General features: G+C 47.4%; 1 protein-coding gene across 1 annotated transcript in view; it reads right to left on the reverse strand.

Annotated features, from left to right (window-relative positions):
- Positions 1-4377: 4377 nt before the first annotated feature.
- The window catches only part of DHRS3 (dehydrogenase/reductase 3), a 31943-nt gene continuing 11105 nt past the window's right edge, over positions 4378-25215 (reverse strand). The window contains exons 2-6 of the mRNA XM_061600984.1: positions 16473-16616; positions 13739-13858; positions 10966-11204; positions 10433-10558; positions 4378-6906 (exon numbers count right to left, since the gene is read on the reverse strand). Coding sequence (XP_061456968.1) covers positions 6822-6906; positions 10433-10558; positions 10966-11204; positions 13739-13858; positions 16473-16616 — 714 coding nt within the window. The 3' untranslated portion in view covers positions 4378-6821. The remainder of the gene's footprint in view (positions 6907-10432; positions 10559-10965; positions 11205-13738; positions 13859-16472; positions 16617-25215) is intronic.

Raw genomic sequence — 25215 nt, forward strand, 5'->3', positions numbered from 1 at the left:
ACGCATTTTTTGCAAGCAATTTCTCGTTGTATGATGCATTTTTGTATGTTTTTACTCATCTGTTCATGTTTACGGACACTTTCTCCTAATCTATATATTTTTGTAGGGTTCGTTTGGTGCACTTCAATATTTGAAGAAGTGTGAATGGCTGTTTCAGTTTCATATTGTGTCAGAAAGTGTGAATTTGATCGATTCGGCCTGAAATGTGACCTGAGCCGAATTTCTCGCACATCCCTGGTCTACTCTGAGTAGGATTTAGTTGTCTACTTAAATTCTTGACAGTTCAGCCTGCGACTAAGTAGCACTAACTCCCCCCCCCAGCCTCTGTGTCTCAATCTTGCTACTTCATCTTGCCTGTTTCCCCCGAAATAAGGTAATCACTATCAGTCTTAGATTTTTTCCAGATTTTGAGGTTGACATCTGGCTACAAGATGGTGGCATTAACTACGGGCTAGAATGATATAAGAGTTCTTTTTTTAAAAGAAAAACTTTTCAATTTAAATTTAATTTAAAAGAGCTCTGCGGGTAGTTCTGAAGAAAGACGGTGGAGAGGAGGGAAACAGAATGAAGGAAATGGAAATAAGCAGAAGGCTAGAAATTTTATTCAGGACTGCCTGAGAGCCTCTGTGAAGGACACCAGGGACAGCCAAGTAACCTCTTTCTGTACACACATCCCAGCGAAGGCGTTTGACTTCCGTAGTTGTTATGGAGAAGCAGACTAAGGCTTCATCCGCACTAAACATTTAAAGCAGTATTATACCACTTTTAAACAGTCACGACTTCCCCCAAAGAATCATGGGACCTGTAGTTAGTGAAGGGTGCTGAGAGTTATTAGGAGTTTCCTATTCCCTCCCCAGAGCTACAATTCCCAGTGTTCTCCGGAAAGAGAAGTTGACTGTTAAACCACTCTTGGAATTGTAGCCCTGTGAAGGGAAGAGTGTTCTCCCAACAACTCTTGGCACTCTTAGCAAGTTATAGTTCCCAGGATGCTTTGGGGGAAGCCATAACTGTTCAAAGTGGCATAATACCTCTTTCAATGTTGAGCCCGACAGGAACCTTAATAGCGGAGATAAGACAATGCAAATGTGTGCATCTGTGTATGTGACTAAGGGGTGGATAACCTTTTTTTCAGCCCAAGGGCCTCTTTCCTTTCTGAGAAACCTCCCAAGGGCCACAGGCCATTGTGATGGATGGGGCTGGAGGCAAAAGCGGGTGGAGCAGCTAATGTAAATTGTACCTGTATACAGCAGGCTAGTTTCTACACACACTTGCACACCCTTCTCTGTCCTCTATCCAGCAGCGAACACTCTCCCATGCTTAGTGGCTCTGCAGGACATCTGTTGTGGCAGAAGGCATTAACAAGGATCTCTTTCCCAACTCTGCAGCGATAAAAGGGGAGAGGGCGTGACTGTGACCAACATAAAGGGACTTTGCTCTTCTGAATTGGCCACCACGCTACTGATAAAAAAGGAATGTGCAGAATGAGCGCGTAGAAACTAGCCTACTGTACAAAGGTTAACATTTACGTTTGTTGCTCCGCCCACTTCTGCCTCTGGCCCCACCCACCGCTGGGATTTGACCCTTTGAAGGTTGCCCAGAAGGGAGGGAAGTCCTTGGGGTGAAAAAGCCTGCCAAGGCCCATCAATAGGAAGGCTCAGCTCCCTTTCCAGGGTTGCCAGAACCTGCATCTCTTGAATGGTGGAGGCGAGTTCATGGGTGCATCTTATCTCTCGTGCAGGGGCAGGCAAATCAATGGAAGATCTGTTGCTCAGTGGTAGAGTACCTGCTTGCATGCAGAAGGCCCCAGGTTCAAGCCCTGACATCTCCAGGTGCGGCTGGGAAGGACGCCTCCTGAAACCCCGAAGAGCTGCTGCCGGTCAGTGTAGACAATACTGAGCTAGATGGACCAATGAGTCAGTATAAGGAAGCTTGCTATGGTCCTGTCAGGCTCTATTTGTAAATCTCTGGCTGATTTGCAGATCTGCAAGGGTGGCAATCTCCCAATTTGTACAACAGCAACAACAGAAAGCCTCCCCCCCCCAAGTTAAGTTGCTGCAATGAATAAAATAAACTTAAGGGGAAGCAGGAGTGGATTTCTTTTTGAAAGGATTTGGGTGTGAGCTCTAGTTCCAGTACTGGAAAAAAACATATATACACAAATCCTGGGCTTGTGCTCAGAAGCACCTTGCAGCGCGGTTCAGCATCTGCCTTCCTGAGATGCTATTTTGCACCAGGATCTGCTTGGTGGACGGCAAGATTCTAGTGAAAAGAAAACCAAACTAGATCCTGCAAGCCTAATGTCTTGTATGCGCAAGAACATGAAAGCCCTGTGAGGGTGCAACTAGAGTGAAATCTCTGAAGCTGTTGGGATGTATTTTGAACTGATGAAATCATGCACTGGGACAGTTTTCCCACTGTATCTTGACGCACGTCACCTTAGCTTTTGGGGCTGGGGTCAGCCCCTGCCATACCCAGGCATCCACTAGTGCCCAGAGCCTTGTTAGCCCCACCCTGGTCCCTTCATCTTTTTCTGGTGCTCTCATCAGTGACAGGTGGCTGTGTCTAGCTCCTATTTTAATTTACCCACAATGCCCCAGAAGCTTAGAGCTGCTCAGCGCACTGTAACCCGCTGGCCAGGCCCATCAATGGAGAGTTGGGGCATGCTAGAACGCCACCCAATTCGGATTTGGCACTGAATTTTCCACTGATTTGCTTATTCTCTAGCATTGCTGATCGGATTTTTATCTAACGATTTTCACGGCCGTTTTCAAAAACGAATTTTAAATCCACCTCTAAAATATCACAAAAGACAATTTTATCAACGTTTCCTTTAATTTGTCGATATTTCCTTTTAAAATATTGATATTTCCTCAAAAAAACATTGATATTAATAGCAATATTTTTTGCGAGGGAAAAAAACCCAGATTGGTAAAAGCAGCGACTAGCAGGCAAAGAAAACTGAATCTAGACTGGCTAGGTTGAAAGAATGCTTTTGAGCCAGCACCGGCAAACGGATCCCATCTCTAATGGTGGGGCCTACATATTAATTGTATCTTATGTATTTTAATTTATTTTAATGCTTTTGTGATTTTACTGTTTACAATTTTATTATGTACGTGTTTGATTTTATTTTTGTAAGCCGCCCTGAGTGCCCTATTATGGGGTAGAAGGGCGGGATAGAAATATTTTAAAATAAATAAATATTTGCCTAAGGCCCTCCTGAAACTGGAGCGTGTTCTGTTGGCTTTTAAATCAGCAGAGGTCAGATGACTGGAGAGTGATTGCAACAGAACAGGAAGCAGAGCCTTCGGCAGTGTGTAGCAGGAATGGTGGTTTAAAGTAGGGGTGTTGCCCCTGGTGCCCGTTGGAACTGGCAGAGCTTGGAAAAGTTACTTTTTTAAACTACAAATCCCATCAACCCCAGCCAGCATGGCCACTGGATTGGGCTGATGGGAGCTGTAGTTCAAAAAAGTAACTTTTCCAAGCTCTGGCTGGTGAGGTGGAAGGCAGGGAATCCAACAGCAGCTGCAGGCAGAACCAATGGCAGGGAGAGCCACCTCCTTCTCATTTTGTTCCGTGCTCATCTTCCCGGCCAAGCACTACAAGGGCAACACTGACACTGAGGACAAGGAAGCTGAGAGGCAGTGCGACCCCTGCTGGACTGGATGAAAGAAAGAAGGGAGGCAGATGGGGACTGGCAGAGGTTGGCAGGGCAGTGCCCCATTTGCCCTTGTGGAGCCGACTCCATTGGGTGTTGCAGGCATGTCCATATTTTCATCTGAGAAATGTTGGAAGATGTATAGAGAGAGGTAGGTAGCAGCCGGCAAGGAATCTCATCTCTAGTGCACATGCACATCAATGTATACACATGAACACTAAGGATGCGCGCACACTAGCCTATTTGTAATGGGAAAGTGTGGTTTTTCTCATCCTCAACATGCTGCTTTCAACCTAGATTGAGTCTAGATCCTGCCATCCACAAGGGTGGGTGTGGTTACTTGATAAACATTTGAAAACCATCCCCTGGATTAGTTTATTCATACCCTTTCCTCCCTGCACTTACCTAAGGTGAATGAAGAAGGAAGCGGCGATTACAATCTTGGTATATGGCCACCCACAACATCAGGACAGGTGTAGATACACCCCACATTGCTGGGACCACCTTACATCTGTTTTCAAATGGACACACTGCAGGGTAATGTAGAATCAATCCGCAATGTGCTTTTATTTTTAGAATGAAACAAGTTTCTCAAAAAGTGCTTTTCAGGGGCAAACGAAAAGATTGCAATAGATCTAGATTGCATATGTAGAAGAAACAAGTAGTCTTCATTGATTCGAGAACAAAATGCCATGTGTACACATCTTAAGGAGATCCTCTCATGGATGGGCTTCAAAGGGAAACCCAGCATGCAGTCTGAAAGCCACCGGACCTAAGGCTACGTGCACACTAGTTGCTTAAAAAGCAGTGAGGCCATTTTGTCTGGGTGTGGTTTGAAACGAAGCTGTGTGCATCTTTTTTGCTCGATGGAATACACTCAGCCCACTGCTGATGCCAGAGCTTTTAGGACTGCCAACTGCAAAAGTATTTCCATTGGACACACCTCAGAACCACAACGGGTTGATAGGCTAAAGAGTTTTTCAACTCGGCTTGAAGGGAAAGTTTTTGGAGTAAAACGGGGTGGGGCACGAAACGTCGGGTGCACCCAGATTCAAAAACAGAGGCGGAGAAGCAACAGAAGCTGGGCATCACAGCAAGCATGTCTGTAGCCTAATACATGGGTAGGGAAACTGTATTTGATCCAGATCAGCCCCAATGTCAGGAATGAAGGTGTGGGAAGCCCAGCAACATCTGAGGGCCACAGGCTCCCCATCCGACTTGTTCCTCCACTCTTATCACCACACCCTAGGTGTCCCCCTCACATCCTGTAATGCAGTGTTCTTCAACTGTGAGATCCCCATATGTTTTTCAACTATAACTCCAAACATCGCTTTGGCTAAGTTGAGTGGAGATGATGGAAGTTATAGTCCGATAATATCTGGGGACCAGAGGCTAAAGAACTCTAACGGGGGCACCAAGCATACCGGTCTAGGATTCGCTGATTTCACACTAGTGAGATCTCATCTGGAAGCCCTGTGTCCAGATCTGGAATGGGTTCACAGGATGGCAGTGAAAATGGTCAGGAGTAGAAAAAATGAAAGTCCCATGAGGAAAGGCCAAAGGAACTGGGTGTGTTTCACCTCTTCCAACCCCCAAACATCTGTTACATTTCTGAGGGCAGAGCCTCGTTCTCTGCTGCCAACCCAAAGGGCAGGACTGGATCTAATGGGCTTAAGTCACTCCAGAGGGTAGATTGTGGTTGAACATTAGGGGGAAAAAAACCCTGCTTTTTTGGTGTGGTGGTGGTAAGACCCAAAAACAATTCTGTGGAGCCTGAGCAGGCTCGGTGGGCCCGGAATACTAACTGATTGTTTGGGGCTAGGGGGCACAAAAAACTGGAGAATGGAATGGAGTACCCTGGAAGAGGGTATGGCTGGCACCCTGAACAGAAGCACGTTACCCTGCAACATGTTGTTGCAGACCCCATTGGTCAGATTCTGATCACACTGTCAGAAAGGAGACGGCATCTCTCACTGGACTCTTCACCCCAATGACCCATTATCTTTTGAGCTGCTTTTTGAATGGGCAGTCATGCCAAACCCACACAGAGACCATTACTGAAGGTTAGCAAATTATTTACTTATTTATGAATATGCATTAATGGCCAGTTTTGTGCTCATGTAGAGGTGTTAGAAGGAAGAAAAAGCTGGATTTATCTCAGAAGAGGGCTGGACAGTTTGATCATGTGTATTTGAACAGAGGCAGCCTCCCCTAATCCTTCCCAGAATGCCTCTGGCCACCACAGAGAGAACACCAATGACCTACTGAAAAGAACTCTTGAGATCCCCTCACGTGGCTTCGCTTAACCTGCGAACTTCTTATAGTGAAGTCTTGCCACTGTGATTAACCATCCTAGCTAAGAATGACCACATCACGTTCAGAGGCAGAGGGTCTCATCCCACAGACAAAAGAACAACGGAATGAAGTCCACCCAGAGAGATCAGACTGTCCACAGTTGGAAACAGACTACTGGGTGCAATCCACCAAGGCGGTTGTGATGGTTTTCTCTGTCCAAACAGGGCAGACGTAAGAAGCACCCTCCCCTCCAATAATAACCCCTTACAACAGAAGCACTTAATCCTGTCCCAGTCTGTTCATTGCCAAAGACTCCTGCTGATTTGTCCCTCACAAAGGAACGTTCCGTACTATTTCCCTGGTATGCAGTAGGAGCCAAGGACCCATGCAGCTTTCTCAGCTGGAAAAGCATGGCATCCCATCACGGTGATGAAAAAGCAACAAACTAGTCTCCACAGTCATCCGAGGCTAGTGAAGCCTTACAACCTTTACAAATGAAGAACCCTCCTTCCAAAAACAGAGGGGGGAGCCCCTTAAAGTCATTTGCAATTCCTGATTAGCAGGCGGAAGTGCAATGAATTCAGGTTTAGGAGGCTCTGCAACCATTACACCTTGAAACTCCTCTTAAAAACTACATTGCAAATGGGAAACAGTCATTTCCTAAAGTGTCGGGTCAAGGCATCCTGCTGTTTTTCCCTCCCTTCCTTGCCACCGTGAGTTGTTCTGCCCTTTTTGCAAAGAAGGCTGCATTGCTGTGGCTCTCGATGCTGTCGCTGTGGCAAGCAAGAGCAAGCCTGTGGCCACAGGAGGCTTCCCGATGCCCTCGCCGGGCTCGCAGCCTGTTCAGTGTGTGAGGGAGACATGGCGCCTATGTGCGCCCTTTGAAAGTGTTCATGCAGGTGTAGCTCCCGGAGAACTTGTGGATTTCTTCAAGCGCTGCTTGCGGGAGGATACTGCAAGGGAGAGAGAGAGAGAGAGAGAGAATGTGCCAATCTTTCCATCTGAGGCAAGGCAAGAGGACAGACAGAACGGATGGATGCTTTGGACCCCCACGGGCTCTGTGATTGATTTTTATTTTACGCTATTTGGCTTGGTGAAAGGTTCTGAATCCTGGGACTACTGTTGGCACACAATTCCAGGGCTTAACAGCTTGCACTGGTTGCCTATATGCTACCAGACAAAGTTCAAGGTTCTTCTGTTAATTCACAGGGCCCTTAACATCTTGGTTCCAGGATACCTTAAGGACCACTTGAGGTCTTTGGGGCAGTAGCTGGCAGTAGTTCAGACCCACAGCTTGCATCCACCAGGAGCTGTTATTTCAGCACTGTGGACCCAATCCTGTGGATCTTCAAATGCCCAGTGAAGTCTTTTTTATTTTAAAAAATAATCATCAGGCATTCAGGTTTGGAGGAGGGCAACGAGGATGATCAGGGGACTGGAAACAAAGCCCCATGAGGAGAGACTGAGAGAACTGGGCATGTTTAGCCCTGAGAAGAGAAGACTGAGGGGAGATACGATAGCACTCTTCAAGTATATGAAAGGTTGTCACACAGAGGAGGGCCGGGATCTCTTCTCGATCGTCCCAGAGTGCAGGACACAGAATAATGGGCTCAAGTTGCAGGAAGTCAGATTTCAATTGGACATCAGGAAAAACTTCCTAACTGTTAGAGCCATACGACAATGGAACCAATGACCTAGAGAGGTAGTGGGCTCTCCGACACTGGAGGCATTCAAGAGGCAGCTGGACAGCCATCTGTCGGGAATGCTTTGATTTGGATTCCTGCATTGCACAGGGGGTTGGACTCAATGGCCTTATAGGCCCCTTCCAACTCTACTATTCCATGATTCTATGAAATGCTTTTCTGGTTAATTGTATCCTTTGGCATCTCTTTTGTAACTTCGTTGTTCCATGCAGTATATAAATTGCTGTTGCTGATGTTGATGATGATGATCATCATAATAATTAATAATAATAATAATGACATAAAGCAGCAGCAACTCTGCAGGGTTCCAGTCAGGGGTCTCTCTGAGCTCTACGTGGAGATGATGGGGATTGAACTTGGGACCTTCTGCATGTAAAGCAGATGCTCTGCCAGTGCCCTGCAACCCTTCCCAGAGCAGCATCTCCAGGCAGATCATGCTGAGAAAAAAGCCTGCTTGCATCTCCAGAGAGCAGCTGCCAGTCAGTACAGCCCAAGGGTCTGAGTCAGGCTCAACCAGACATGCCATTAAATGTATCTTTGCATTTCATGTGCAGGGTTGTGGTTTGTTTTTTTTAAAAAAAAAAACGTGAATAGCATCAGCAAGGCGGTGGTGAAAATTAATGGGATCAGAGCAGGCCATAGAGGAGGCATTTAACTCTTTCTTCCCCTTCTTTTCTGAAGTTGGCATTTGCTTTGGGAAGGAGAGGTGCAATACAGGGGATTTCCCCCCCCCCAAAGCATAAGATGAAGAATCCCACAGGATCAGGCCAAAAGCCCCTCTAGTCCAGCCTCCTCACAGTGGCCAACCAGATAATCCCTATGGGAAGCCCGCAAGCAGGACTGGAGCGCAACAGCGCTCTTCCCACTCGTGCTTCCCAGCAACTGGTGTTTACAGCCCTCTGACAGTGGAGGAAGAATATACAGCCATCATGGCTGGTAGTTACTGAGAGCCTCATCCTAATAAAGTCTAATAAATAAATAAAATTTTAAAGCCATCCAAGCTGGTGGCCATCGCTACACCTTGTGGGAAAAGCACATCAGATGCAAAGACAAATTAAACACCTTTAGTAAAGAAAAGCCATTGATATACGGCAGCTTCCTAATTCCCCAGAAGCAATGGGCTGCAAAGATATGCTAAGAACTGGGCCAAAACTAATCACTGAAGTGGGAGAGCTAAATCTAATTCAATGGTTGGGGTTAGGGTGCACCCTATAGCCCTTCCTTCTGAGAGGCAGATTGTTGCAAGCCAAATGCATGTTTGCAGTTCTGGCTCATATCGCACAGAGGGAGACTTAACCCTGCCCACCCCTGGGCAGAAACAAGGGGAAGCCAAGCCCTGAAAGGTGCCAGCCACATTTTGCATCCTTTGTCGTCATAACTGGTATTTGCACAGAAGCACCACACGGCTTGGCAAGGCTACAGACTGGGTGAGGAGAGACGTTCTGCCCAATGATTTGCACATGAATGCTGTTTCTTTCACTTGTGTGCAACAAAAGAGCTCTCCGTCTACACATCAGAACTGAGGACATCCCAGCCTTTATTTTACAAACAGGGAAGAACTGTCAAAGCCCTGATGGTACCCAGAAAAGCACAAGGCAGCCTGTGCTTTGAAAACAGAAGGAAGTCTCTCAAAGCTCAAGACACACTGTACTGAAATTTTGGGATAAGCTCTTCATGGGACTGAGCAAGCTGCTGGCTCTTTGTTTTCTCTCCTAATCCAGTGGAGCTCTTCTCATGTTCCTAAATGCACACAATAAAATAGGGCAAGATGCTTCCCCCCCCCCGCCAGCTGCAGCCTCAGACCTTCATGCATTGCATGGGAAGGTCTGAAGGAGGAATCTGTTTGAACGTGCTTAGAACCCTCCATGCTTGCAGGAATCCTGCAGAACTGGGCTTCCCATTCATGCAGAGGATTCTAACCACCAGTCTAATGCACCAAGATTCTCCCTTCAGACCTTCATTCCTCATGCACAAAGGTCAAGGGTGGAGCTGGCAGGGGCGGAGATTGGCAGCCCCTCAATCTCTCTCCCTGCCGTCTGAGAACATGTGGAGGAAGACATCTCGCCAAGGATAGAGCCTTAGGCCCGGGATACCTACGGCAGTGTTCTTCAACTTTGGATCCCCAGACTACAACTCCTGTGATCCCTTGACCAGTGGCTTAGCTGGCTGGGGATAATGGGAGTTATAGTCCGAGAACATCTGGGGACCTAAGGTTGATCTAAGGGACCACCGTGTCCAATATAACCCTGCCTGGCAACTGTGCTCCTCAGATGCTGAGAGCACCACATGCCCCAGAGGTGCCTGCACCAGAAATCGGGCTTTTAGTGTTGTAGCTACAGCTCTCTGGAATCAGTGGCAACAGGCACCCAGCATGATGACATTTAGGCTCCTACTGAAGACATTTTGGTTTAGGAAGACTTTTCCTGAGGCATAATCCAGTCGTTTATGGAATTATCAATTTTATATCTGATGAAATTGTTTTGTTCTTTTGGATGCTATTGTTTTCAGAGTTTATGCTTGTGGGTGTTATTCTGTTTTTATCTTTTGCACTGCTTCGTTGGCTTTGTGCAGCGAAGCGATCTATAAATTTGTATAACAACAACGGAGTCATCGAGTCAGTTGGAGTTCTGGACTAGGGCCTGGACAAGGTCCTGGGAGACCAAGGCTCAAATCCCCACTGAGCCATAAAGCTCAGTAGGTAACACTGGGCTAGCCATGGTTTTGCACCTTTAATTCAATAATGTAACAAACCTGGGATTGGATGAGAAGGCCGTACCTTTTCAAGATGATCAGGATGTGCATAGTCCATGGGAGAAGGAGAAAAGCTTGGTTCTGTTGAACAGCTTCGACCGTCTTCCGGGCCACCATCTCTGGCTTTAGCGGAGGGAAGAGGTTGGGGAATCTGGAAAAAGAAAACACAGTCCTGTTAGCTCATCTTCCACTTCTACGGGGCCAGCCCTCCTGTTAGGGAGAGTGAAGCAGCTACCTCTGCCTGCAAATGCTTGTGGTAACTGTCACACTCTACCTAACAGCAGGGCCGGCTGGAGCTGACAAACTGTATGTCTACTTGTTTTAAAATGTTTTATTTCATCAGTATTTTTAATGTCTGTTACATATTGCTTCCTACAAACCACTTGCACAATAGCCTCCAGATATTGTTGGCCTGCAACACCCATCAGCCCCAGCCAGCATAGCCAAATGAGCAGGAATTATGGGAACTACAGTCCAGCAACATCCAGCCCTCAATTAATGCACAGCCCAGCTCAGTCACCCTCTACCAGTCCCCTTTTTGTCTATCTTTGCATTGACCTGATTCGCATGCCTTGAAACATCTCCGTGCTGGTGTAGAAGGGCAGGACGGTGGTTGCGTTCACTCCAGGGCAGTTTAGCAGCTCCAGGGTCAAACTCTCCATGAAGGCAAAGGAGGAGGCTTTGGAAGTGCAATAATCAATGGCCCCAGGAATGGCGGATAAGGCCAAGATGGAATTGAGGCAAACTATGTGGCCCTTCTGTAGTTCCAGCATCCGTGGCAGGAAGGCCTTTGTGGTCTGTGGGCCGAGATAGCAAATGACCTTGGTGGTGGTTATTTATTTATTTATTGGTTGTATCCAATGCTCGTCCTATTCAGAGTAGGCCATGGAAGTTGATGGACATGGCAAATTTCAATGGGTCTGTTCTCGGGATGAGGGAAACATTTGATTCAGTTCACATTTAAAGATGAATCCATCAAATTTGCACTTTCCGAAACAGTAGGAGAACCGAAACACAGCCATCCTTCAAAATTCGCATCTATCTGAATTTTGCAATGCAGTTCACCAACCAACGTTTACAAAAGTGCATTGGATTAGGGGAAACAGTGCATAAAAATAAATATATTCATGAAAAATAACACAAGAACGCATTATATTTTGCGAGATTGCTTGTGAAAATTTGTACATTAGTCAAAACTGCATACAAAAATGTGTTTATTAGGATAAATTTGTACTCACATGCTGATGAATTTTCATGAGTTTTTTTAAAAAATGCAAGTTGCTGCAAATATGTGGGAAAGTGTTCAACCGAGGGAACAAAAATTAACAGACCCTTCCATAGTCTACTCTGAGTCGGTCTGAGTTGAATACATCGTTACCGCTTACTTGCCAAAAAGGCTTCTAAGCAGCAGACAAATATAAAACACTATAAAATATTCACACATAACCAAAACGCACAATAAAGCAATTCCGTCAAAACATCCATAATTGAAATATGCAAGTCCGTTGAAAAGTATAACTAAAAGAGCAATTGCAACCATTAGTTCAGGAAGTTCAAGTTCAGCGGACTGCTCGTCTAAACTGTTGTGTCTTCAAGAGCCGGCGGAATGCCAGCACAGATGGAGCCTCTGGTATTTCACCACAACACTGGTGCCACCAGTGAAAAAGCCCACCTCCGTGTAACCACAAGCCAATCATCGGGCGGCAGCCAATGCAGGGATGTGGAAGCTGTGGCCCTCCACGTGTTGTTGGGCTCCAGCAACCATCATCCCTGATCACTGGCCATGCTGGCTTGGATGAAGGGGAGTTGGTGTCCAACAACAGCACAGCTTCCCACTGGTGGCATAAGCAAATTGTGGACCGTATAGTTTCATGATCGCAGGTGGAACTCAACTGCATGTTCTCGTGCAGAGTAGAACTCTCTTGCCCACACAGTGGGGAGTGGGTGGGAGTGAATCGTGGCCCGGGCAGCTAATTTCTATGCATGCGGTGATACAGATGGGACTCGCAACTAATTGTTGCAGTGTGGAGGACTCTTGCTTAGGGTTTTCAGGTAGCCAGCAATGCCTTCTTTCAAGACCAGTTGCAGGAAACCACAGGAGGGGAGAGTGCTCTTGCGCTCAGGTCCCACTTTGTCGGCTTCCTATAAAGAGGCATTTTGTCGGCCACTGTGAGACCAGGATGCTGGACTAGATGGGCCACTGGCCTGAGCCAGCAGCTGGGCTCTTCTTAGGTTCTTTTACACACACACACACACACACACACACACACACACACACACACACACACACACACACACACACACACACACACACACAAATTAAAAGGGATGGGAAATAGCCCAATGAAGATTGTGCTATGCCTTCTTTCAGGATACTCCATTCCGTTTCCCATCTTCTCTGACTTTCCACTCCCACCCATAACAGTTAGTCAACATTCTGTGGTCATTGAGAATGCCCAGTCTTCTTTGGGCTATTTCCTTTAGTGGTCATTGAGAATGCCCAGTCTTCTTTGGGCTATTTCCTTTAAGTTGTGTGTGTGTGCGTGAGCGTGAGCGAGAGAGAGCGAGAGAGTGAGTGCATAAGAGTATGAGAAGAGCCTTGCTGATCAAACCAGTGGCCCATCTAGTCCAGCATCCTGTTCTCACAGTGGCCAGCCAGATGCTCATAGGAAGCCTGCAAGCAAGACCTGAGCACTCTCCTCTCCTATGGCTACCAGCAACTGGTATTCAGAAGCATACTGCCTGTGATTGTGGCTGACAAAATTTGCTAATTTAAGGCTCCATGCCCGGATAATAAATGATGCTGCTAGACTACAAGTTATCCCTGGCCATTGCCTATCGTGGTTGACGCTGATGGGAGCTGGAGTCCAATGGAGGGCCACAGGATCCCGACCCCTGTCTTAAGGGACCCCCGTCTTCCTCATCAGTCACAATGCCATGCATAGGATGGAGCCAAGATCTCAGGCAGGAGGCAACTGGCCAGGTGTGGAAATATATTCGGGAAACAGTGGACAATCTCATTGAAAATTAGTCTTCTCAGAGACTGAAAAATAAATCTACCCAGCAGTAGAGACTAATTCAGGGATGTGTACAAGAGCCTCAGATGCAAAAAGAACCCCCCAGAGCGCTTAATAATAATTTCAGAAGGTAGTTGGAGTCTGTCTATCCTCCCTCCCTCCCCAGAACTGTTTTTCCTGGCAGGTCTGCGTGTCAGGCTGATCTTCCTGAGTCCCGCTGAGCAAGGCCTCCGAAGCAGCCAAGCACTTGCTGGCTGCAATTCCGCCCTGTCATTCCCAAACCTCAGCGCGCAGGAGATGGAACGGCTTCATACCCAGAATTGTCCCAGCGTGTTGATGTGCTGCGATTTCAGGAGTGCATCGTCATCACTTTCCATCAGGCTCCTGCCATGAACGACGGCTGCATTGTTCACTAGTATGGTGATATCTCCCACCTGGGGGGAAAAGAGCGGAGAAGCATTCAGTCAATAGATGAGCCCTGCTGGATCTGACCAAAGGGAGATCGAGCTCAGGGCCCCATTTCCCACACTGAAGATATGATCCTAGTTTTTACACCAAGTCAGGTTGGTCCATAGAGAGGTCCGAGAATGCTGACAAAAACAGAAATGGGGACGGAAGTGGCCAAAGTTTGCTTTATTTCCCCCGGTCCACAATGGAAATCAATCCAGCAAATACAATTGGTATTTGCTGTTATTTTATATCCTGCCCTTCCTCCCAGAAGGAGTCCAGGGCAGCAAACAAAAACATTAACTGCTGCTCCTGTTGTTGTTTTTAGTCTACAAATGATCCGCGACTGACCATTCCACCCCCCTTTTGTGGAGTGTTTCCTTTGCATTGAAATGAATGGGGTGAAGTCGCATGACAGTGCAATTTGCATCAATTAATTACATAAACTAGGTAAGTTGCATAATTTTGCAACATCAGGCGACGAGACAAATAATGTCGTCTTTGGAGGAAGACGAACTGCAGTGGAACAGAAACAGTGCTGCAGGTGACGGACGCAGGGCGGGAGGAAAAACAATGCCTTCTTGCATCCCTGTTGGCCTATCTAGCCCAGTGTTGTCTACACTGACTGGACGTGGCTCTCTTGGGCTTCGAGCAAGAGTCTTTTCCCAACCATACCTGGAAATGCCAGGGAGTGAACCCAGGACCTTCTGCAAGCAAAGCAGGTGTTCTACCACTGAGCTATGGCTGTTTCCTTAAAAATAAAGCCCGATTATAGAGCTCATGATTCTGGGGAAAAAATGTTTGCTTTAAATAGGAAGTTGCTTTATACTGAGTCAGACCACTGGTCCATCTGGGTTAGTATTGTCTACACTGACCAGCAGAGCCTCTCTGGGGTTTCAGACTGCAGACATTCCCAGCCCTGCCTCAAGATGCCAGGGACTGAACCTGTGCAAACCACGTCCACTGAGTGGCAAAGCATTTGCGCTGCATGCAGAGGGTTCAATCCCCAGCCCTTCAGGTAGGTCTGGGAAAGATTCCCAGCCCTGGGGAGGAAGGAATTTCAGGACTTCCGGTGCAGTGCCCAGCGAAGTGCTTGAGGCTACACCAGTGGCAGTCGGTGCCCATTGGAACTGGTGGGGTGGAAGGCAGGGGAGCCCAATGGTAGGATGAGGCAGAGCCAAAGACAGGAAGAAGTGAAGCATTGGTTCTCCTCTATTCGGCACTGCTTAGACCTCATCTTGAGTACTGCATCCAGTTCTGGACACTGCACTTTAAGAAGGATGCAGACAAACTCGAACGGTTTCAGAGGAGGGCAACGAGGATGATCAGGGGACTGGAAACAAAGCCCTGTGAGGAGTGACTGAAAGAACTGGGCACGTTTAGCCTGGAGAAGAGAAGAATAAGGGGCTCAAGTTGCAGGAAGCCAGATTTCGACTGGACATCAGGAAAAACTTCCTAACTGTTCAAGCGGTACAACCAATGACCTAGGGAGGGGGTGGGCTCTCCAGCACTGGAGGCGTTCCAGAGGCAGTTGGACAGCCGCCTGTTGGGGATGCTTTAAGCTGGATTCCTGGATTGAGCAGGGGGTTGGACTCGATGGTCTTATAGGCCCCTTCCAACTCTACGATTCTGTGATTCTATGAGAGTCAATTCATTCCAGTTTTGCTCCCTGCTGATTTCTACTAGGACAGTGCTGAGACTAAGGAGGAGGAATCTGAGAGCCAGGGCCACCGCCTGGTCTGGTTGTAAGCAGGCGGGGGCTGGCTGAGGGCAGACTGGGGTTGGTGGGGTAGCGTCCCTTCTGCCCTAATGGACCAGCCTCCACTGGGCCACACTTTGCATGAAACTACTTGGGAGGATGGGGAAGTGCCTGCCGGGACGACCTGCCCTCCTTTAGTGCCCATACAGGTTCTCAGTCTCAGCCCAGTGGTTGCTCCCTCGGAGCTCTTTCCCAAGCCTCCTCTCCGGTTGCCCTTTGGCTGAGTAGTAGGGCACCTGCTTTGCATGTCTGAGGCCCCAGGCTCAAGACCTAATGGCACCGCCAGGTAGGGCTGGGAATGTTTCCTGCCTGAAACCCTGGAGAGCCGCTGCCAGTCAGAGTAGACAATGCTGAGCAAGATGGACCAATGGTCTGACTCGGGAAAAAGGTAGCGATTTAAGCAGCTTTTCATTTAGAACCACAATTCTTATTTTATGGTTACGGGAAGGGACCACATGCAGAGGGTGGTAAAGCGGTAAAGCACATATAGAAAGGCCCGGGCTTAATGCCCTTTCTCAAGCCCTGGAGAGCCACTGGTAATCCCTGTAGATCACTGTTCTTTCTTAGATTTATATCCCACTCTTCCTTCCAGTAGGAGCCCAGGGCGGCAACCTTCTTCAGCGTTGGGTCCCCAAATGTTGTTGGACTGGAAATCCCATCATCCCCAGGCAGAATGGTCAACGGTCAGAGACAATGGGAGTTGTAGTCCAACAACAGCTGGGGACCCAACGTTGAAGGCCAGTGCCTAGATAATACTGAGCTGGGGTGTGTGTGTTCCATGGTCTGACCCAGACCACAGCAGTGTCCTCTGTTCCCAGGGTGGGAAAGACTTGCCAACGTACCTTTTCACGGACAGCTTTGGCCTGCTGATAGACCTCTTCCCGGTTGCCCACGTCGCAGATGAAGTAATGGCACTCCGTACCCATCGCCCGGATCTCTTCCGTGGTTTCCTTTAGGCACTTCTCAGTTCGACCCCACAGGACAATCTACAAGAAGAGGGTTCTTTGTTTATTGCCCTTGTGTTGAGAATGCCACAGCAGGGGGAGGGTGGTCCTTTAGGGCAAACAGGGCATGGCCCACCAACCTCGCACGTACACATGAAGTAACTAGCTTACTGTACAGAGGGGAACAAAGGACATCCATTGTTCTGCCCACTTTTGCCTCTGGCCCCACCCACACCCAGCACATGGCCCCTGGAAGGCGACCCAGAAGGGAAGGTGGCCCTTGGGATGAAAAGGTTCCCCACCCCTGCCTCGTGGTAAACAGCCAGCTTAAACCAGAGCGTTTATTTTACTTATGATTGTCCCGATTAAAGAGTTTCCTCTGCCCCTCTTGTAGAGGAAAGTCTTTGGTCTTTGGCTGACGGAAGTAATGTTATTGCTGTTAGGCTGTTCTCTGCCATGACATGTACCCCTGCCCCTTCACGACAGTGGTATGGGCATTTTTTAAATAAATAAATAAATGGGGGCATTTCTGTAGTTGTGTTGGGGGGCCAGACAGGGAATGGTTGGAAAACCTGATCTCTTGCCTAGGAATGGAGTTTTCCGAGAAGATAGCTTCCTGTCTTGGAACCCATCCAGCTTCGTCTCTCTCCCCCTAGCTTCCTTCACATTACCCCTGCTCAGCTGCCTGCCTTCCCCTGCAACAGACACGCTCTCCTTTTCAAAAAGTTACTGACCAGAAAATTGTTGAGGGCAGCAGCCCAGCGAGGCGGTTAATCCCTGCTGTGGAAGGCTGACTCACAGAAAAAAGCCTCCTGCCCTGTTGTTACTCTGAATGACCTCCATCGGTTGTTGGCAGCCAGGTGGATTGTGTGTGTGTCCACGCGCGCCGCAGTGGCGCTAAGATGAGCTGCCAGAGGTTGCAGTTAGCAACAAATGGCATTCCACCCAAGAAGGGAGTTCTGGATGGCCAAAGAACTCAGCCCATTGCACTTGCTTCAGGTTGCTAATTGCTTTTCCCGCAGACCGAGAGATGCAAGGCTGATGCCCGTTCCTGGCTCTTGCTCACTTTGCCTGTATCCCTTCTAATGTCAATGCATGAAGTGACATTGTCGTGCAAAGCGGTGCTCGGCCCCCCGTTTCACATCGCGGGTTGGCAGTGGCAGGGCAGAGCAATGCACAGGCATCAGGGCACACATTTGTTGGCTCGCTTCAAACTGGCAATCCTGTTTTTTTTTTTTTACTATGAACAATTAACTTCAACCTCATGCAAAATAGTAAATCAATAAATTGAAAAAAGTAGAGGCAGAAGATAAAACCATTTCACACACAAACGTGTTTTGGAGACCGGCAGACCATGCAAGGGAGGGATAAACATCAACACAAGTGGGACCTGCAAGAAAATGTTGCAGCACTCAGTGTGCTTCCTGTGAAGGGTTCCAGCCATTCCCCCTTTCAGGATACTTCATTCCATTTCCCCTTCAGGTTTTTCATTTTTCCCACCCAACAGCTTCTGCAAAGTCTGGGGTTCCCCTGGATTTCAGAGAGGCAACTTTTACAGCCCTAATCTGGAGATGCCAGAATTGAACCTGGGACCTTTACATGCAAAATATGTGCTTCACAACAGAGCTACAGCCTTTGGCTTTATGATACATAGGAAGGTGGCTTTTCGGAGTACACACACACACATATATATACCCTGCCCTTTCTCCCAGTAGGAGCCCAGGCTGGCAAACAAAAGCACTGAAAACACTTTAAAATATCATAAAAACAGACTTCAAAATATGTTAAAACACAACAATCCTTAAAAAGACATATTAAAAGAAAACATCTTTAAAATATTTTTTAAAAGCTTTAAAAACATTTTAAAAGAAGGTTTAAAATATATTAAAAAGCAATTCCAGCACAGATGCAGACTGGGATAAGGTCTCTACTTAAAAGGCTTGTTGAAAGAGGAAGGTCTTCAGTAGGCAATGAAAAGAGAACAGAGATGGCACCTGTCTTAGTATTTAAGGGGAGGGAATTCCAAAGGGTTGGTGCCACAACACTAAAGGTCCATTTCCTATGTTGTGTGGAATGGACATCCTGATAAGTATTAGTTCTCCTCTATTCAGCACTGGTTAGGCCTCATCTTGAGTACTGCGTCCAGTTGTGGTCTCCGCACTTCAAGAAGGATGCAGACAAACTGGAACAGGTTCAGAGGAGGGCAACAAGGATGATCAGGATACTGGAAACAAAGCCCTATGAGGAGAGACTGAAAGAACTGGGCATGTTTAACCTGGAGAAGAGAAGACTGAGGGGAGATATGATAGCACTCTTCAAGTACATGAAAGGTTGTCACATAGAGGAGGGACGGGATCTCTTCTCGATCATCCCAGAGTGCAGGACACGGAATAATGGGCTCAAGTTGCAGGAAGCCAGATTTCGACTGGACATCAGGAAAAACTTCCTAACTGTTAGAGCCATACGACAATGGAACCAACGACCTAGAGAGGTAGTGGGCTCTCCGACACTGGAGGCGTTCAAGAGGCAGCTGGACAGCCACCTGTCGGGAATGCTTTGATTTGGATTCCTGCATTGCGCAGGGGGTTGGACTTGATGGCCTTATAGGCCCCTTCCAACTCTACTATTCCATGATTCTATAATAAGATGGCGTTTTCAGGAGAACATCTACCTAGTGACCAGCAGATGCAAGGGTCTCTCCCAGCCCTGCCAGGAGGTGCTGGGAATTGAATTTGAGACAGAGTCCTTCCCCTGTGGAAAGCTTTGAAGCTATGAAGTTGAATGGTTCCTTATGTTCTTTGAGCTGGGGGAGATACTTGTTGCAGTTTACGTTTAAAGCCAAAGTCATCAAATTTGCCCTTTCCGAAACAACATCAGAACCAAAGCAGTCATCTTTCAAAACTGCTGCACTTTGCCCTGAAGTTTTGCCAGAGGGCGGTACAGAAATACTTCCATAAATCAATATATATAAATTGGCACTTCTCTGAATTTTTGCGATGTAGCTCTCCTGCCCAGCGATGCTTACAAAAATTCATATATCTGGGAGAGTGTGCATAAAAATGCATGTATGAGCAAAAAGAGCATCCACAAATGCATTTTATGATGGGAAACTGCTTGGAAAAGGTGTGTACATTAGTCAAAACGGCAGACAAAACCCGATCCTTAGTAGGCAGCTCAAAATTCTTGAGGCCAGGCAGGTTCTGTGAGCCAACGCCACACAAAGGCACCTGTTTACACAAGGGTAACGGCTCAAACAAGTGCAAACAGCAGCTGCCTGAAACAGAGTGATTTTTGTGCTCACGTGACTGGGAAAGGTCAGGGTTTTTTCCCTTCCTTTTAGTTGCCTGCAGCTAAGATTCTGAAGGCGTTTGCTGAAGTCACACTTGCCTTAGGTGTTATTTCTGGTGACCACGATTTGGCTGTGTCCTAGCAGGAAACGCAGCCGAGATGTTATAAATCGGGGTCGCGGAACCTGTGGCACTCCTGACGTTGCTGGAGTCCAACTCACATCAGCCCCCAACCAGCATGGCCAATGGTCAGGGATTTATTGATTGATTGTATTTGTATACCGCCCCATAGCCGAAGGGATGATGGGAGTTGCAGTGCGATGACATCTGGAGAGCCACAGTTCCCCCATCTCTGTTGAGCTAGATGGTCCAATGATCTGACTCCCTATATAAGGCAGCGTCCTGAATTCCTAAACACCATAATCCTTTCCCAGACCAGCTCTTCTTGTTCATCATGCAAGTTGTGGCAGAAGAGCATTTATAGTACAGAGATTTGGCAGCCCTTTGTGCAAGGAAGGTCTGCTAAAGGCTGACAATCTTCTAAGGAGGAGGGGTGGGGGAGGAACCTTTTGATGCTTGGGGTTTGACATTAAGTGGCCTCTTAATGACACCTCTTAGAAAGGATGGCAAACACAGTTGGGCCCGAGGCAAACCTCCGAGCATCAAAGATAATGAAAAACAAACAGCGAGAGGTGTCAGTGCAGAATGGAAAGATACCGGGCTGTATTTCAAGAAGGACGAGAGGAGTTCCTTCCACTGGATTCCTAATCCCCAGCATGAAAACAAGGTGACAGCACTGGATAATGCTAAACCCATGAGATCTAGTATAAGATAGTATATTATACTGCCAACAGCACAACCCCATGCATGCCCGCTCAAAATTAAGCTCTACTGAGGTCTGTGAGACTGGCTCCCAGGTATGCATACCATCATCATCACAATTATATCCCACCCTTCCTCCAAGGAGCTCAACGTGGTGTACATGATTCTTCACCCTCCTCATTTTATCCTCACAACAACCCTGTGAGGGAGGTTACAACTAAGAGACAGTGCTGGAAGCCATAGGAGGGGAGAGGTGCTGTTGCACTCAGGTCCTGCTTGTGGGCTTCCCATAATGGGTGTCTGATAGGCCACTGTGAGGATGCTGGACTAGATGGGTCACTGGCCTGATCCAGCAGGGGTCTTCTTGTGTCCTTAACCTAAGGTCAGCAAGTGAGTTTCATGGCCTAGTGGGGATTTGAACCCTGATCTTCAAGGTCCAAGTCCTGCACTCTCACCACTATACCACATGGACTGGCATGTCAGTCAGTGGTGGCTCCATGTCATGGGGTAGTAGAATCCACTCCAGGTTTTAGTCCATACTTTCAAGGTGCTGTCCAAGGCTCTCCACTGACATAGAGCCATCAGCTGCCACTGAGATCAGTGGTGGTGGGGTAGTCAAAACTAATAATGGGTGGAGCCAGAGACAAAAGTGTTCTGGATTAAGACTGACCACCAGCTACAACAGACCAATACAGCCACGGTTCTGGAAAGCAGATGACTTCTGTCCCCTCCTGCCCTGATGGCACCACTGTTTGTTCCCCTTGGAGAAGGGACTTACTGAGCCCAAAGCCTGTCCTGACAGACTTTTACAAAGATGGATCTACTGCAGCTACACCTGCTCCTGACATCATAAAAAATGCCAGCACTAATGTGACACTCAGAGCTGAAGGAGGGTCCCTCCAGATATCCTTTCAATGTGCATTTATAATGATTTGTGCTCATGATGGTATTTACACCTACAAAAGTTTCAGGGTGGACATACTGTTTTGTTTCTCCCAATGGAGGGATGTAGGAAGGAATCCCCAAGGGTCAGTACTGGGACCTGTTCTTTTAAATTTGTTCATAAACGATCTAGAGTTAAGGGTGAAGCAGTGTGGTGGCCAAGTTTGCTAATGACCCTAAATTACTCAAGGTGGTTAGAACAAAAAGGCATTGCAAAGGGCTCCAAAAGGACATCTCCAATCAAAGTAAACGGGCAGTAAAATGGTAATAAATGTAATTCAATGTCAACAAGTGTAAAGTTCTGCACAGAAAAGCAACAACTCTTTATTTCACATATACGCTCATGGGGTCTAAACTGGTGGTGACTGACCAAGAACGAGAGCTTGGGGTGGTAGTGGGTAGCTTGATGAAGATATTGCCTCAGGGTGCAGTGGCTGGGAAAAAAGCAAATTCCATGCTAGGGATTGCTAGGAAAGGTACTGAAAATAAAACTGCTGATATCATAATGCCGTTATACAAATCTATGGTGTGTAACACTGTGTACAGTTCTGGTCGCCTCACCTCAAAAAAGGATATTGTAGAGTTGGAGAAGGTTCAGAAAAGGGCAGCCAAAATGATCAAGGGGATGGAGTGACTCCCCTATGAGGAAAAGTGGCTGCTCTTGGAGCTTTTTCATTTAGAGAAAAGGTAAGTCAGAGGCGACATGATAGAAGTGTATAAAATTGTGCATGGCATGGATAAAGTTGTACGATTCAGGACAGGCAAAAGAAAGTATTTCTTCACACAACGCAGAGTTAAACGACGGAATTTGCTCCCCTAAGAGGAAGTGATGGCCACCCACTTGGATGGCTTTGAAAGAGGATTAGACAAATTCACGGAGGAAAAGGCTATCAATGGCTACTAGCCATGATGGCTATGCTATGCCTCCATAGGTAGAGGCAGTATACCAGTTGCTGGAAAATGCAGGAGGGGAGAGCGCTCTTTGCACTCAGGTCCTGCTTGCGGTTTTCCCATGGGTTGGCCACTGTGAGAACAGGATTCTGGATCAAAGGGGCCATTGGTCTAATCCAGCAGCCTGTTCTTATGTTTCCAAGTGGTGCATGGCCCCTTAGCTTCCTGCTAAAATGTTGCAACTTTTCATGCAAGCATTCTGTTGGGTTGGTTTTTCTGTCCTTTTTGTTGTGCTTATAGCACCAGAGTGTCCCACCAGACGGCGACAATGTGGTCACATTGGGGAGGCATCGGAACAACTACGAAAGCCGAAGGATGTGTGGATGGTCCTGAATAAATCCATTGCTAATGCACCATGATTGCCTCAACGAAATGTCGCAGAATACGCCCCGCAAACAAGAACAATACCTGCGCCTGGAAGGGGCCCCAATGGGTTCCTAACTCAGTAGTCCAGCCACAAGAGGATCTCTAACCCAATGGTGAAATCAGAGTTCAAAGGTCCTGTTGGAAAGGGGGAGGGGAAAAAAAACTTCCCAAAGAAAAGGCCAGGGCTGGTAGTTGAAACCATTTGTCCCTTCACAGTCCTTGTTCTGTGCGAGGGATAAACAAAATTGTCATGATGTCATGGGGGGGGGGACTGGCTGACCGGCTGATGAACCCTGAGCCACAAAGGAGGCAGGAGGTGCCAATTCTCTCAAGCAAGGCACGTGTGCTGCCGAAACTCTCACACACATATCCAGGAACCAATCAAGGCTCCTTTGATTGCCAGGCCTCCCTTCACTTATGCAAACTTCAGAGGGAGAGAATTTGGTAAGGGAGAACGGCATCACCCAAGGATTTGCCTTCCACTCCAGTCACAAGGACTGCTTCAACATACGCAGCAACCCTGGGATGCAAGAGAGGACTGTACCGCTTCAGCCTTGGGATCCGCCCCAGGCCACACCTCTTCCCCCAGGCCACACCCCTCACCAGCCCTGCTTGGCACCCCCTCCCCTTGCGTGTTTTCCAGCTGAAATGTGTCTTTGTACGCTGATAATGCTTCTTGCTTGCTCGGAGGCAGCAGAGAGAGGGATGTGTGGATCCACCCAGCATGGCCCCCAGAAGACTGCCAAGAACAGAATTCGGCCCTCAAGCTAAAAAAAGTTCCCCACCCCCTGCTGTAGGGGAAGCCAGTAGTCTCTCAGGTGCGCACACATACCTCATTTACACAACAATGGCAGAGATCTACTTTACAGGGTTGCTGTAAAGATTACTGGGGATAAAGCTGGTATACTTGAAGAAGCAAAAATGTTAAGCGTTGCTATTTTAAAAACTGAGGCGTGAAGGATCCTTCAGCTCTGCTGCAGCTTTTAAGCATGGAAAATTAAACACATGCAGGCAAGCATCCTGACAGCACTCTGTTCTCTCTCTCTGACACACACATACATCTGCTGCCAGACTCATAGCTCAGTGGTGCCCAGATCTTTTCCTCTCACGGGCCACTTCAGAATTGCTGAAGGTCTTGGCGGACCACTCAAAGATTCCCACCCCCTCTCTTGTAGCAATTGTATTGCGCCGTGTTAGATGCTGTATGTTTTTAATTGTATTTTTACTGACATGCCATGGTGCACCTGAATGCAGCTCGCAGACCACTAGTGATCCACGGAGCCCAGTTTGGGAACTGTTGGCAGAGCACACAAGAAATCACTTTGGTGGGACAAGCTATTATGTTAAATGTCCACAAGGTAGATCATTACACATGAGGGGGAAGGTGATGTGTGTCTGTGTGTGATAGAGCAGATTCGGTTTTCTCATCTTTTTCTTACTATGATGGCGCATCCATGACGATTTGTACTCAGGATGGTACTGGGGCAGTTATATGCCACCCTGCTTTCAATACCAGTGTGAGACGGTGTAGTGGTTAGAGTGTTGTACTAGGACCTAGCAGACCAGGGTTCAAATCCCCACCCAGCCATGAAGCTCACTGGGCGACCAGCCTGATGTACCTCACAGGGTTGTCGGGAAGGTTAAATGGGGAAGGGAAGAATCACATACACCGCCTTGAGCTCCTTGGAGGAAAAAGTGGTATAGAAATGTAATAAATACATAAAAGGTCCCTTAATTTCAGTGGGTCTAGTCTGAGTAGAACTGCTCTGGAGCTTCCCTTCTTTTTTTTTTGAGGGGGTCTGCCTTTGTTGGGCTGTAGTGCAAGTGTGCCCCCCCCCAACTGCAATAATGCCACAAGACTAGGAGAGGCATTGTAGAACAACCAATAAAGGAGAATAATGTCTGCATGGTCCAGGGTAAATCCACCACTATATTAATGCTGTATTAGTATGTCAATGACATGTTGCAGAAGACATCATCATCATCGGTCTGTAGGGGTTCTAATTGCTGGGTTACATTTGCTAAAAAGAACTTCTAAACAACATCCTCTCTATCTTGGTCTACTGCCTGCTTGTAAATATATCTATATTACCAATACTAGAAATGCCTTGAGATGTAATTAAGAAAGTGGTTGACTTTTTTTAAAAAGGGGGGGCAATTACAGAGAGGATCCCAAGTTAATTAGGTGCAATTTATGGCCCAACCAGAGAAAAAGGGAAAAAAGGACCAAAGCATTTAAACTCCACTAAACTCCACCTTTCTATTGTCAAGCC

Source organism: Rhineura floridana, chromosome 18 (assembly GCF_030035675.1).
Source record: "Rhineura floridana isolate rRhiFlo1 chromosome 18, rRhiFlo1.hap2, whole genome shotgun sequence".
In the NCBI taxonomy this organism is placed as follows: Eukaryota; Metazoa; Chordata; class Lepidosauria; order Squamata; family Rhineuridae; genus Rhineura; species Rhineura floridana.